Source organism: Martes martes (assembly GCF_963455335.1).
Source record: "Martes martes genome assembly, chromosome: 17".
Classification (NCBI taxonomy): domain Eukaryota; kingdom Metazoa; phylum Chordata; class Mammalia; order Carnivora; family Mustelidae; genus Martes; species Martes martes.
Window position 1 is genome coordinate 19,528,140 of NC_137905.1, and position 15,348 is coordinate 19,543,487.

The window sequence follows — 15,348 nt, forward strand, 5'->3', positions numbered from 1 at the left end:
CATCTTTAGGAAGGTTTGTGAGCTGGTTGTTAAACACCGCCATTCTTAAAAGTTCAGTTATATAAACTTATCAATTAAATGAATCCTATTAAAAATAAAGATAGCCTACTCAAAATTCATTGCTTTTTCATGATTGTACTGCATTTTACTATGGTCTTGAGGTTATGTCTGTGTTGACTGATGGAAATATCACACGGTGCGGTGTTAATACATATCTTTTCACAACTCTGTCTTTGGTGCCATTAAGTTAGGATCTTGAAACAGACATAGTGAAAGTATTTACACATGGAAATGAGCAAATGCTGTGAATCAGGACTTTTTCTCCTGGAGAACCAGTTGTCAAACATTTATTAGCAAACCACCGATTCCAGTCAATTTAGTTTTGGAACGGTACATAAAGTGTTCTCTTCTTGGAGATTTGCAATACATAGCCCTATAGAAGAAAACTCTAATGAGCTTTAACTCAGGATTTCCCATTGTAATAAGAACATTTTTCCTTTGTAACGCATAGTATTAGTGTCCTAGGGACTAGAATTTATTCTTTTTAAATAATTTTTTGAAGATTTTATTTGTTTATTTGAGAGTGAGAGAGAGCATGAGATAGGGGAGGGTCAGAGGGGGAAGTAGACTTCCCACTGAACATGGAGCCCAGCATGGGGTTTGATTTCAGGACCCTGAGATCATGACCTGAGCTAAAGGCAGATATTTAACTGACTGGAGCCCCCCTGGTGCCCCAAGAACAAGATTTAGAAAAAGATTTGGAAGCTAATGTATGTAAAGCCATTTGCACAGGCTCTCAAAAAATACGTGTTATTATTTATGGTATATCCATATGTTAAAAGATATTAGGGTAGAAGTGCTAAACATTTCATTTATAGAATCTTAGAAACAGAGACTTTAAGGAACATCAGAGAATCATATTTCATACATGTAAAGTGGTACTCTCATAGATGGTTAGAGTATTCAAGAAATGCAGTTCAATTCAATTAAAAATGTATAAATCAGTTGCCTAAAAGTTGCTAGGCAGGACGCTGGAAGCACAGGGGTAATCCAGACCCTGTTCCAGCTCTCAGGGCTGAGACTCCGAGACAGGACAATATGGGTCCAGGGAGCAAGAGCCTTGAGTAAAGGTGTCTGATGAGGAGAACCGAGAAAGAGCGGGGGTCAAGACAGAAGAGGGAGTGTCAAGAAGGGTGTGGTCAAGTCCCGTGAGGCTAGAAGGTATCCCTAGGATTGAGCAGCAATGCAACCCCGGAGCCCTGGTTGAGAGCAGCATCGGGGCAGGGGGTGGGGTGGAAAGCCAGAGGACAGCTTGGAGAAGAGTCTGCAAGATGAGTAAGTGGAGACAGGGCGTGAGGGCCTCCGCCTTGGGTGGAGCAGGGCCAGGAGGGCCTTGGTGTGCTGGGGCCTGGCGAGTTCATGAGGGGGTCCCAAGACCCAGGGGCCAGGAGGTATGATGAACAGTGGGTCAGGAAGCAAGAAGCAAACGCCCCAGCTCTGCAGCCTGTGGCTTGGGGGAACAGTGGGGATTCAAGGAGAAGGGACAGTCTGGGACTCTGTGTGAGTTGCTTAGGGTTAATTGGTAGTTCCAAACTTGGTTCTGGGTGTGGGGGGTGGTGCATTAGGACCCACATGGGCAGGGGTAGTGATGGGGAGTGATTGAGCTTTGGCCTGTTTTATTGGCATTCTGCATAAGATTCCATTGGAGTATAAGCTCCTTCCCTCCAACACTTTATTTTTTAGAACAGCTTTAGATTTATAAGAAAATTGAGAAGATAATACAGAGAGTTCTCATGCATCCTGCTCCCAGTTTCCACGATTATCAACGTTTTATGTTATATTATGTTAGTATGTTATGTTAGTATGGTGCCTTTGTTCTCATTAGTGGACCAGTACCAATACATTTGTAGTGACTGGGGTCCATCGTTCATACAGATGCCCTCAGTTTTTGCTTCATGTCCTTTTTCCACTCTCGGAACCTATCCAGGACACCCCATTATATCTGGTCATCATGTTTCTTTGGGTTCCTCTTGGCTATGACAGTTTCTCAGAATTTCAGTGTTTTTGATGACCTTGACAGTTTTGATGAGTACTGGTCAGGTATTTTGTAGGATGCTTCTCTACTGGAATTTATCCTATATTTTCCTCATAGACAGAGAGTATGGGTTTCTGGGAGCACACTCTCTCTCTCTCTCTCTCTCTCTCTCAGTATATTTGGATATAACGTCTTAATGCTGAAAGCCATGCTGACCCATATTTGTGGATTCAGAAGGCTGCCCAGGGCTCACTCCCATTGTCCAACCAGTCTGTAAACAAAGGCTCCGGACTGTGGCCTTGATAAACAGCGATTTCCTTCCCTCAGATTACGTCTTTGGGAGCCAGGAGGCGATCCTTGGAAACTTGTCCTTGCCTCTCCCAGGCACCCTGTTCCTTCCCAGGGTGGGGACTGCTTGTGGCTTCTCTGTCCCCTGGCCCAATGCCAGGTGCCAAGTGAACGCTCTTGGTGGATGATGGCAGGCCTGACGCTCTTCCTGCTGCTCGAAGACTCTTGGGAGAGGAGAGCCCTCTGAAGGTTTCCGTGTCAGGGCTGTGCATGGTCCAGGTGGCTTCCGCTTTCTGCGGGCTCTCCCTTCCTCACCCCGCAGATTTTCCTCGGGGCTGGCCGTTCTCGTCAGTGGCTGATTCATGGCACAGTTATCCCATTGGGAAAGATGTAGGTGGGTTGATGACATTTTCCCCTGTGATGCAGAGTTCACGTTTGTGTTGGAAGTCAGGAACCCTGCGCTTTCCTGGGGTTGGTTCTCCTCGGGCTCTGTCCGAGTCTTATCATGTGACCCTGGTCAAGCATCTTTCTCTCTGAGAGGCCATCCCAAGGCATTGACATTTCCCAGCCATTCTAGGGAGCCCGAGGAGCCTGTGGGCACAGTCAGCCGGCTGGTCTGGGCAGGCTGTGTGTGGAGCTTCCCTGGCCGGCCCCACCCCCAGCTGCTGGGGCACCACCTTCCCTTCCCTGTCACCACCACCAACTTTCCCTTCAGTGTTGTGACCCCTTCCACCAGCTCTGTCTGCTCTACCACCATTACCTTCACAGCCACTGGCCGCACCCTGCCAGCCAGGATAGTGTGTCACCAGCTGTCCCGCTGCCACCATCATTGCGGGCCACCTGCTGCTGATGCTGCACCTGCTCTGGCGCCCGAGCCTTACCTTGCCCACATAATGGGGCAGTGAGGTGTTTTTCTCTTCATCAATGTGCATCTGGTTCCAAATCCAGTCTCTCTTCTGGCGCTGGTGGGTGCGCAGCACGCTGGGGGGGTCCGGTCGGAGAGGGCTGGGGTCTGTTGCCGCCACCACCAGCAGGTCCAGGCAGGTGCCCACCGAGGCGAGCAGCAGCACGAGCACCTGCATCTTCTGAGAGGTGCCAATCTGGGGAAAGAGAGGGGACACCACCAAGGCGTGGCGGTCACTACTCCGGCGTGTGAGCAGCTGCCTGCTGCCGAGGGAACTTCCCTTATGTTCACTCTGTTGTCCTTTCCTCTCTGCTCATACCGGCAGAACCAGACGCTGTTCCTGCCCGCCCCCACTCGCTCCCGGTCTGGGGGAGGGTGGCAGACACAGAAACCCCTTCTCCTGAAGTTCACGTGCGCTGGTGTGGAGGTGAGTGCAGGTGACCGAGGGACCCCCGGAAGGGCTGGACAGAAGGTTTTTCTGGAGGAGAGGGTGATGTGGTTGCTGATGGGACCTCCCAAAGACCTGTGCTGTGACACCCCATAACCCTCCTTTTACACACCAGAAGTTAAGTTCCCACCAGAGCCAGTGGTGGGGCTGGGGATGGAGCCTTGGTGTCTGACCTCAACAGCTATCACTTATCAAGTACTTATTACAAGCCTGACACTGCAGCAGCGCTTTACGTGTGTCATCACATTTAATTTTCCTGGTTACTCTCGAAGTGGATTAATTATAACCCTCACGTGACCAACGAGCCGAGGAGCAGAGGGGTTTAGTTAACATTCCTGAGATCCCAGACTGTGAGCCGCAGAGCGAGACTCGAACCAAGTCTGCCTGGCCCCAAAGGTCGTGTTTTCTCCCACTGCCCTCTCTTGTCCTCACAGCTGCTGTGGGGTGGGACTTCAGGACGCCTCTGAGCAAACATGCCCTCCCCACCCCCGCCAGCAGGAGAGCCCCTGTGGCACTCTTGCTTTGATGCTGTATTCAGAAAGTCCTTAGGAAACCCCAGTGTCTTAACCTGGAGGGTCAGGCCCTCACCAGGCCCAGAGCTCACAGTTGGGGATCAGTTTAGTAACTATTACAAGAACAGGAGTGGGGGAGGGCAGGGGTTTGAGAGGCTGGGCTCACAGGACTGGCTTTGTAGTTTGTGGGGCCCAGTGTAAAATGGAAGTGTGGGGCCCTTTGTTCAAAAAGTATTAAGAATTTCAAGATAGAGACAGAAGAACATGAAAACAGGCCTTAAGCACAGGGCCCAGTGTGCTTGCAGACCCTAAATGGCAGCTCTTGGGACAGGAGATCAGCCTGCACCAGAATCTTGGGTCACCCAGAAATCACAGCCTGGTTTCATCCTGAATTCCAGGAAGGGGGATTTTTCCCCACTCCCCTGTGGTAAGGGAAGGCTGTGACTCTGGTTATCATTGTGCTCTCTCAACCCTGGCCCCATTAGTCTACTCATGCTGGGTCCCTGCATCACTCATCTGTGGTTCCCGGGTAAGTTCAGGGTCAGAAGACATATGGGTGGGAGTGGGAACCAGGGTTCCTGCTTGGAGAGAGACAAGGACCACAGGATCCTGGATAGGAGGCTGCCACCTGGGTTGTCCCCCATCTTGGCCTGAGGGAGAGCCTGGATTCTGCACATGACAGGAGGTTTGTAAACTCTAGTAACATTTCCTCTAAGACGCTGGCGCCAGGCTGTCCTCAGTGAGGGCCCAGGATGTCTGTGCTGGGCTAGCCTGGCCTCTGGGTCTGCTGATCTTAGCATCTGAGGCCCCCACCCTGTGGTCCCTGCTGCTGGCCCAGGAGGAAGCGGGCTCCCAGGCTTGGGTGGGACAGAACACGGAGCTTGTCAGCGAACGCACGTGCCATGTGCCTGGGGGGAGGTTCTGGGTCTCAGTTTCCTCAATTATGAGGTGGTGGAACCGAAGGAGGCTTGGTGTCTTTTGAGGGTAGGATGTGGAGAGGGTGGCCCCTCTAGGTGGGAGAAAGGCAGTGATTAAAGATTTGGGGATGTTGGGAGTGCTGGCCGGGAAGCTGGTCCTGACTCAGGGGACGTGGCTGGCATGCCCCTGCCCCAACATTGCCAGACTCAAGCCTGGCAGGTCATTTCCTTTTCTGCCTACAGAGGAACTTCGAGTCTTGGTTCTTTCTTCCTCCCAAGTGAGAAGTGACTCAAATATGAAAAAGTGAAACAAACAGAAGTAAAACTGAGAAACAGGGAGAGAGAATCCTTAGGCCTTTAGACAAGGTGGAGTGCGAACCCATGCACTGAGCCAAATGGGTACTGAGTACCTACTATACGTGGGTTCCATAATGGGCACTGGGGTACAGCAGTAAGCAAGGCACATGGGATTGACCTCAGGGAGTGCACGCTGTAGTGGGAACACCAGGAAAATAAGCAAGTTAAGGAAACGCCAGCTAGCCCCTGGGGATAAAAATACATTATATGTTTATTAAAATAAAAAAAAAAGCCAGCTAGTGTTACACTGGGGGGTGCAACTCAGAGAGAGTGTGGCTGGCTGAGGTCAGGGGAGGCCTCTCAGAGAGATGACACTTAAACCAGCACCTTAGTGTTAGTCTTAGGAGTACTAGGGGAAAGAAAGTCTTTCTAGGCAGAAGGACCAACATGTGCAAAGGCCCTGAGGTAGAAAAATGGGTGGGGTGCTTGAAGAACCAAAAGAAGCCCTGGGTCAGATAGAAATGAGCAACCAGGGGTGAGACATAGGAAGAGGTGATGAGGTCAGTGTGGTAGGCTGAGGGAAAGCCCCCCAAAGATGTCCATGTCTGAATCCCTTGGAATCTGTGAATATGTCACTTTCTATGGCAAAAGGACTTTGAGCAGATATGATGAAGTGAAGGATCTTGAGAGAGGGCGGCAGTCCTGGATTATGTGCACCATGTTATGCACAATATAATTACAGTGTCCTTAAAAGATGAAGGCAAGAAGGTCAGAACCAGGTAAAAGGAGATGTGACAGTCGAGACAGAAATTGGTGTGAGCGGCCTCTTGAAGCCAGAAAAGGCTAGGAAACAGATTCTCCCGTAGATCTCCAGAGGAATGCAGCCCCGATTTTTAGCCCACTGAAACCCGTGTCAGACCTGGCCCCTCCAGAACTGTAAGAGGAAAAGGAAATAAATTGTGTTGTTTTAAGTCACCATGTTTGGGGTAGTTTGTTGGCTCAGCCGTTGGACTTGGGTACCATCAGGTTGCGTGGGGGCAGCCTGGGGAGAGAGCTCTTCCTTAAGAGGGTGGGAGAGTGACGTGGTCTGATTTGCAGAGGTCGTAGCTGCGGTGAGGAGACGGGCTGGGAGGGGGAGACCCAGAGGTGGTGGTCACTGTCACCCAGATTGGGGCTAGGAGGGGAGGGCCCTGGAGTATGCTTCTGAGGTGGAGTGACTGGGACCTGCTGGGGCACAGGATAGAGGGGTGAGAGATGAAAAGGGTCCCTGGGCTGGTCCCCCATCCTGGCCTCTCCCAGCGCACCCCCATTGCAGCACAAGCTTGGGCCTGGTCCCAGTGTTGATGGCCAGCCCCGCTGCAGTCTCAAATCACAGCCCCCTCTCCTTCCTGGAGAACATTGAGCCCCATCTGTGTCTTCCCTCCTCCCCAAGGCCGGCCACAAGTCACACATGGATGTTTCCTCTTCAGGCTCAGGCGGCGCAGGGTGGTGGTCGCAGGCTCGGTGGGCTTCCTGCACCTCAGCTGCATTGCCTCATCTGCATGACTGGGCACAAGACGCTCTACCGCCTGGAGCTTTGCTTTCACCATCTATACAATGGGAGCACTAGCATCTACCTGTCAGGGTGGTTTTCAGGCCTGAATTCCGAAGTAGTTGCAAAAAACACTAGCTAACAATGAAACCACACGTGGACGAATGCTCTGTGATGCGGGTCTGCTTCACCAAGTCGTCGAGTTACCATTTTTATTCCTTAACACCCAGTCGTCCCGGCTCATAGGGCGGTGAGAGACAGAGCCAGGATGTGAACGGAGGCTGCCTTTCACCCCGAATACTGCTCTCCCCCTACCCCGCCTCCCTCTCTCTGGGGACACTCATGTGTAATAATAATAAACAGCTGCCCTCCATGCTTAGCTTTCGGAGACGCTGTCTCCTTTGGTTTTCATATTATTCCCAGGACGTAGGAATTACTGCCCCCATTTCCCAGAGGGAGAAACTGAGGCACAGAGACAAACAACTCAGAAGTGGTAGGTCTAGAACCCTTACCCAGCTCTTTTTCTGAATCCTGGGCTCCTTCCTCACCCAAACTCAGAGGGGTCTGAGGGATTTTTCTGTCTGAAAAGCCACATTTATTTGGGTCTTTTACCTTTTGTGTTAGAAATTTGGCCTCCAAGATGGGGGCCAAGAGGAAGGGTTTTGTCGGATGATTGTTTCTCCCACTACTGCTATTGGAGAGGAAGTCAGCCGTGCCCACAGCTGGAAGCAGAATTGTTCTTGGCCGTACCTCTGGAGGTGTGGTCTGAGCTGCAGCTGGGGTCAGGCTTCCTTTAGCTCTTCACCTTGCTATAAGCTGTTTATCTTCACCAAGTTTTGGGAACGATCAGAATGCTGCCAGGTGGATTTGGGGTATGACTGATGAGCAGAGGGTCCGAGGAGTTTGGAAGTGACTTCTCTGCTCAGAAAGTCCCAGCTGAGGAGCGCCGGGAACTTGCCTGACAACAGCCTTCAGGGGCAAGGGGACCTGCTTGGCAGCTCCATGCAGAGGCCAGATGCCTGGCCTTGTCCCTGTCATGCAGGATTTGTGATGGGCCCCACCACTGGAGCCCTGCTAGAGGCTTTTGGGGGCAGCTCCAAATGCATTCCTGGATGAGGGTGGGCCCTCTGTGCCCTCGGTCAATCTGGGAAGGTCTGGGGGGCCCAGAATGAGAGGATGGGGTGTGTGGTCCAGAGTGAGCGGGCATGGAACCCAGGAGAAGGGGCCGAGGAGCCTCAGAGAATCCGGGGGACAGCGGGGCTCACCTATGCCCAGATGGGAGGTCGGGGCCGTGGAAAGCTCTGGGCTCCACGTTTTTGTCCACAGTGGGTGGAGCCATTCATCCAGATGCCTGGGCTGAGCCTGAGGACTAAGGGGTGCTCTGAAGGTCGAGCCAAGTGTGGGGACCTGTGCCTCGTCTGCTCCTCTTGCTTGTCTCCTGTGTGGGTCTGGGGGTGCCCGCAGGACGTTAACATCCACCAGGCTTGGTCACTGCCTCCCGGCCTCTGCACTTGGCTTTCTCTCTCTTCTGCCTGGATTTTAGTCCCATGTTCCCACTTTTCGGAAGCCTTCTCTAGAGCTCTGGGCTTACATAGGCACTCAACAAACATTTATTGAGCACCTGCTGTGGGCCCCACACCAAACTACCTGTGGGGAGCCAATGCAGTCTGTACCCCCATGGGGAAGGATGCTAACCGTTTCATAAAAAATATCCAGTTTTAAATTATGTGGTGTGCTGATGGAGGAGAGTAAGAAGCTGGAGGTGGGGGCCGGCAGGTCCTAGATTGTTCTGAGGGTCTCAGTCCAGGTGGGAGTCTTACTTTTCTCTGACCTACTGTGGGACATCAGGCAAATATCCCTTTGGTCCCTTTCTATTTGTGGCCTCCATCTGTCACCAAGGTTTGGTCTCGAAGGCGCTGTGAAGTCTACTCAGCTCTGAGTTTAAAAAAGACTTGGGGGACACAGAGGGAGACAAAGGGAGGGGAAAGGAAGAGCTGGAGCGGCTCCTTCTGTAGCTACATAGAACCCAGGAAGCCTAGACCCTGCTGGGAGCCTCTCAGTGGGATGGCCTGGCAGGTGACCCTGGGCTAGCCCTGCCCCCAGTACCAGCAGCCCCCTTCTCCTTGACCTGACCAGAGCAATGCTCAAGCCTGAGGTTTTAGGGGCTGAGTCTAGGCCTGAAGGGGTTATCAGGCAGGGTGGAGGGCCCTTTGGGGTGGGGCAGAGGAAGCTTGCGGGTCAGGGATACACACATGACATCCTCACACCACATGGACACACAACACCATCAACGGAGTCTTCGTAAGTACACACCCCTGTCCCAACTCAACCCACCCTCCCCGAAGAGTGGCTCCTCTGCTCTCATGCAGTACACCCCCTCCAGCTGGGACAAGATGGGGCAGCTGAACCCAGTCCCAGGCAAAGCATCAGAGGGTGGACAGGATGATCAGTCCCAGCCCAACCTCCCACAGGCTCTGGACTCTAGCCCAGAGTCCCTGGGTCAGGGATTTGGGGCCAGGCTTTGGGAGGAAAGGCCCAGAACATGTGGGGGCTGTGCCTGTGGGAAGGGCAAGTGCTGGAGCCCCTGCTCTCTGTGTGGCCCTGGAGGGCTCTCCTCACTGCTTTTGCACCCCACCACCTTGAGCCTCAGTCTGGGACAGAGATTGGAGCCAGTGATCCCCAGATTCCCATATTGTCCACTGGATGCCCAGCATTTACAGCTGGGCCTTGGCAGCTGTTAGATACTGGGAGGATGAAGGGTGAGGCCCTAGGAACCTCGGGATGGGGTGTGTTGGGAGACAGGATTGGGCAGCTGTGAACTGACCCCTTCGGGCTTTCTCCTTGTTTGTGGCTCAATTCAGGCTAGGGACCTGTTCCTGTGGGTCCCAGACCTAATCTCCTTCCTGTAGGGTTTTGCTGACAGCTTCCCTCTCTCGACTCCCCTTCATGCTGACTGTGCTACTCCCCTGCTGACCACTACTCCCTGACTCCCCCACCCCACACCTTGCAGGATGAAGCCTAGTTCCTGAGCCTGGTTTCAGGGCCCAGCATGGCATAGCCCCTGCCCATCCTGCTGGCTCTCCTCTCCCCTGTCTCCCTGCCCCTTCCAGCCATGGAGAGAGCTAGACATTTCTGGAATACACATTGCTCTTCCTCTCTCCGGCAGGCCCTTTGCACGGGCTGTTCCCTCTGTATGGAATGCGCTTTGCTGTGTCCCCTGGGCGAATGCTCTACTTCTTTCCAAGCCCCAGGCTGCTTCTTTGATGAGGTCTCTTTGACTCCTGCCCCTAGCACAGCCTCTGCCTCCTGGCCTGAGTGTCTCTGACCCGGTGGGTTCTGGGTCTCCGCTTTGACCCAGCATCGTGCTACATGAACTCAAGGCCCTGGACCTTGAGGTGTCAGTGTCCCCACTGCTCCCTGTCAGCCTGCCTCGGTCTCCAGTTCTGGTCTTGTCACTGCTTCCCTCCTCACTTGCAAGATTTCAAACACAAATTCGCATACTTAAAGTCAAGACCTTGGGTGGTCAGAGCAGATGCAACCCTTGGTATAGCTCAAAAGATTCTCCTCCCTAAATAGCATCGCTAGTGGCCCATCATATTAGACATATCACCAGTAGGATTTTGATTCTTTGAGGACAAGTTTCTTTGTGTCCTCTGGTGAACACACTCCTGTCCCTGTGCAAAAAAGCTTTTATGTAGACCTGGCCAAACAGAGCTCACAGGTTGTCATCCCTTTCCATACCCATGGCAGACATCACTGATTACAGTATTGCAGTATGTATTCCCACTGAACTTGAACTCGGTCCCTGAATCTTCAGTACAGTCTTATAAGTAGATACTAGCAATTCACCAGACTTAGTTTGTGATTTCAAACAATTTTGTGCTGGGTTTCTGGGCTCTAGGATTATCCAGTCTACCCCCTGTCTTCTAATGGGGGCAGCTCCAAGTTTCAAGGAGACAAGACCCCTCACCCCCCAGCAGGGAGGTTTTTCCAGTCGTCTTTGGGCTTCCTGACTTTGACTGAGGCTCTGAGGCAATCATTGGGAGCAACAGAATGAGCCCCACATGCTTGCCTATTTGTACTGGCCGAGCTGCCCAAGAGCTGTGGAGCCTTAGGCCCATCCCTTGCCTCTCTGAGATCCAGATCCCTCATGTGTAAAGGAGGCAACAGTAGCTGCCTCCCTGGCCAGGAGGATTAAATGAGATCATCGGTGTGAAACCTGGTATACAGTAGGTGCTTAGTAGGTATGCAGTTGTCTTGACTCTTTCCTACCCACCCACTCCAGCCTGATGGCAGTGGGCCTGGCTGGCCAACTCACACCTGACTTCACTTCCTGGTTCTTCCCTGGGCCCACCTCCTATACCCCTCTGTTTCTCTCAGAAGGAAATCTCATTTACTGCCTGCCTGGCCCTGGGGTCCATGTTTCCCCTCCTCCCAGTATCTGTGCCCGCCAGGATCTGAAGGTTACTGTGACCCAAGACAGATAATCTGGAGGTCCCTGAATGAGTTTAGGGACCATATGGTCCATCCCCTGCCCTAGAGAGAATAGAAGACTGAAGGTCAGAGAGCAGACCTAAGACCTCTCAGTATTCCTCCTCTAGGAAGCCTTCTGGGATTTTTCCACCCAATATATGTTTGGACTTGGGTTAGGATGGACTTTTTAGAGTCTCTAGCCAGAACCCAAGCTCCTCAGGGCAGGACCTGTCTCCTAGAACATTCCTTCCAGCATCATTTGGCTCCTGACTTATCCTCATGGCCTCTTCTGTGGCTTAAACTGTCAGGTTCAACCCTCCCTGACTTTTCCCCTCTCCGAGCTTCACTATGGAGTACGGTGGGGCTATAGGGTCAGAAAGAGCTGGCCTCACTCCTAGTTTGCTTCCGTCTCGTGCTCACTGTGTGACCTGGGACTGCCTGCTTGGTCTCTTTCGGCATCCATGGTCCCCTCTGTCAAACGGGAATTCTTTTAGTAGCTTCAGGAATGATGGGGAGCGGGCTGGTGGGGAGAGGTGCTGGAAGTAACTGGGATGGATCCCCATAGGCAAGAAGCCCAAGATTTTTCTAGAGTGAGTGGTTGCTGTGTTCACCTTATGTCCCCGAGGCAGCAGCAGAGCTGTGAGTCAGCCAGCTTTGGAAGAAAATACATGTGGCCCCTCTGGTTTCCTGCCCCCATGTCCGGCCCTTGTTTCGCAGCACAATTGGTCAGGTTGAAACTGCAGGGTGGGCAGCTTAACCCCTGCCAGGCCAGCGGATGCCTCCTCTACTGCCTTACAGTGGTAAGCAGCAGTCGGCAGGGCTGCCTGGGCCCCTTGGGGATCACCTGCTGCCCCCCAGACTGGGGCCCAAAGATGGCTGGTCTCTGCTACTCCCCACCACCTGAAGGGGAGCCAGAGCCCCTGGTCTTGGCGTTCATGGCCGGCACTGTCGCCAGCCCTCCAGGCACTTCCTGCTCTAAAAAACCCTGTGGCCACAGCACCCTTCCTAAACCCTCTGAGCTGCCCAGGCTTCCTGCCTCCCCCAGAGTGCCCTTCTTCTCTTGTGGGGTCCTGTCTGTCCCCTTCACACAGCAGCATCGTCCACGGGCCAGGAAGCAAGCTTGGCTGGAGAGCCTGCCAGGGGAAGAGCTGAGCCCACAGCCTCTCATGTGCACCCCAGTCCCACCCCCCACCTGCTGGCGACTGCCTGACCTCAGGGATCAAAAACTCGATGACATTCACAGCTCTGGGGTAGCGGCTACGTTCAGCTGTGATTTCCTGATGACCCCCTTCCATGAGCCATTCCTGGGTGTGGACACGTCCTCCTATAATTGACTCATGAAAAGGCTGCTTTCCTCTGGTTTATAGACGAGAAACCTGAGACATGGAGGAACTCCTTGGTGCTAGAAAGAGTCTGGGCTTTGGGGTGCCGCTCCGGGTTCAGAACCCCACTCCCGATCTTACTTTGCCCAGTCCGAGTGGCCTCCCCTAGGAGCAGAGAAAGGACACATCTAAACTCATGGGTTCGTTGGCAGTAGTAGAATCATGAGCTCTGTCTTTAGAACCTTTTATCTGTACCACCTCCAGTTCCCGCAGTGGCTGGCGCGATGAGTCCCTGTCTCCATTGTTCAGACGAGAACATGGAGGTTTAGAGGTACCGAGTAATTTTCCCAAAGCAACATGGGAAAGAGGGGTAGATCTGGGGATCTCACCTTAAACTGCCTGCCTTTAAGTCTTTTGGGGGGGCTTCCCTGAAATATGAGGGCTGTGGGATCCCAACCTTGGGGCATATGACTGTAGCTCCCATGGCTCTAACCTGGCCCCCGCAGTGTCCAAGGCAGGGAGGGGAGGGATCCGTAGGCAGGGCCTCAGGTGCTCAGAGCCGGTCCTCAGCATGCCTATTCTAAAATTGGGGGCAGTGGCTGACAGAGCCCTGGGCTCAGGGCTCCCTTTCTGGGGCTCCTCTTCCAAGGCCAGCACAGAACTTGGGCAGGAGGGACAATGTCAGGCCTTGGTAAGCCCTCTCCCATGGGGGAGGGCCTCACAAGGGGAGGCTAGGCCTGGTGCCCATCCTCTGCCTCTGATGGCCACTCAGACAGACTCCCGCCCTCTCCAGTCATGGCGCCTGGAAGCCAGTGGGCCTTCAAGTCACACAGAGTTGGAGAGTCTCCCTGTGGGAGAGCACGTCCTCCTCCCCAGTCCTGAGAAGGCCCATTTGGGCCTGTGCCGCCACCACGAGGCGCACTCTCCTGGCCCTGCTCTGAGCCTGGAGGAGACCTGGTCTGCCCCCAAGGAATGGCTCTTCCCTGGGACCCTGACAACAACCGCACTATACACGGGGAAGCCGAACACCCTCTCAGTTTGGTTTAGGGTGAAGTGGGGTGCGGGCTTTCGTCACTCACCGTGCTCGTAGGCTGAGAGGTGTCCTCGTTCCGTCCGACCTTCCTTCTGGGGCTGAGCTGCTGTGGAGTGTGTGAAGCTCTGCCGATAGCCTTTGGAGGGGAGCCACACCCGGCCGACTAGGGAGGCCTGGCTGCCGCCCCTTCAGGTTTTCCAGCTGGCCCTGGCCCACTTCCCCCTGGGATGGTTTCCTGTTATTGTTCCTTTGTGAGGGCCGGGCTGGCTGCAGATAGGCAGGCTCTGTGGTGGGCGGCTGCCTCCGCCTGGCCAGGCTCTCCCCACAGAGGCCTAGGCCTGGATCTGGCCCCGGATGCTCACCTCAGACCCTGGCCCCGGGCCTCAGCTCTGGGGTCCTAGGCCCAGCACCCTCCAAGGTCCTTAGTTCATCCTCCTCATAACCCTCAGGGCAGGTGTCATCACTCCATTCTATAGCTCAGGGCACTGAGACTCTGAGCTTAAGGGGCTTATCTACCCAGCTGGGGTGTCCAGAGCCCAAAATCCAGCCTGGGTCAGCTTGGGCTTAGACCCAGATCTTCCCAGGTGGCCCCCTGACTTGCTGAGAGGGGTCGACTTGCAGGCGATGGGGAGGCTTCAGGGGCCTTGGGGGTGGGCTGGGTGGGAGATGGGAAGCAGGCAGCAGCCCTTGGCTCTGGAGGGCCAGATTGCCTTTTCCTTGGTGGGGGCAGGTGTGGGTTCTAGATCTAAGGTAGCAGCTGGGGTTTTTTGGGGGCATTTGGGTGTGGGAATATCTAGTGCAGTCAGGTGCCCTAGCTCTGCTTCTGACGTGACTGTGGAGCCAGTCGTGTCCTCCGATGTTCTGTTTCCGCATCTGGAGATGGTGATAATCAGAGCCTCAACCTCGCGTGGCTGTTGAGAGAACCACAGGAGCCAAGTGAGTCCGAAGGTGGGATCAGTCCATCAGAACCAAGCAGCTGGGGCCGGAGGGGCTCACTTTCTGTGAACGCTCAGAGACACAGGAGGATCTTTCATAACCTGCGGGGGCCCGGGCCCCACTCCAGCTCAGCTGACTGGGATTCTCCCAGGGTGAGCAGTGGGAGTCCGTCCTCTCAGTGGTTGCCTCTGTTTCCCATGGGAGAGTGGTCGGGAAGTCCCACACGTGATCTTTTATGGGACGGGGCAAACGGAGACCTGAGAGGGAGAGCGTCTTGCTCAGAAGTGCTCTGGGACAGTCTGCGGACATGAGTAGGGAGGTGGGGAACGGGGTGAAAAAATATTTTCTGGGAAGGGGAGGTAAACGATTCTCTGTTTTGGGCACAGTGAGCTTGACATGGCTTTTAGACACCCAGGTGGTGATGCCAGGCTGGTAGTTGGAGAGGGGTGGTTACAGGTGACCTAGAGATGAGGTTCAGAAGCCCTGAGCTTATTTGTGGCTTATTTACCTGAGGCCCTGGGAGTGGATGGACCTACCAGGAGGGAGATCCCGGCCTCCCAGATTTGTAGATCTTCTAGGAGAGCCCATCCAGGTAGGGGGAAGGCTGGGAGAGAGCAGGGGTGGACAGTCGGCGAGGACGAGGAGAGGGTCT

General features: G+C 53.8%; 1 protein-coding gene across 1 annotated transcript in view; it reads right to left on the reverse strand.

Moving 5' to 3' along the window:
* CDH5 (cadherin 5) overlaps positions 1–13,904 on the reverse strand; it is a 31,247-nt gene extending 17,343 nt beyond the window's left edge. Inside the window, exons 1-2 of the mRNA XM_080827737.1 lie at positions 13,807–13,904; positions 3,205–3,423 (exon numbers count right to left, since the gene is read on the reverse strand). Coding sequence (XP_080683863.1) covers positions 3,205–3,405 — 201 coding nt within the window. The 5' untranslated portion in view covers positions 3,406–3,423; positions 13,807–13,904. The remainder of the gene's footprint in view (positions 1–3,204; positions 3,424–13,806) is intronic.
* Between the last annotated feature and the right edge of the window lie 1,444 nt (positions 13,905–15,348).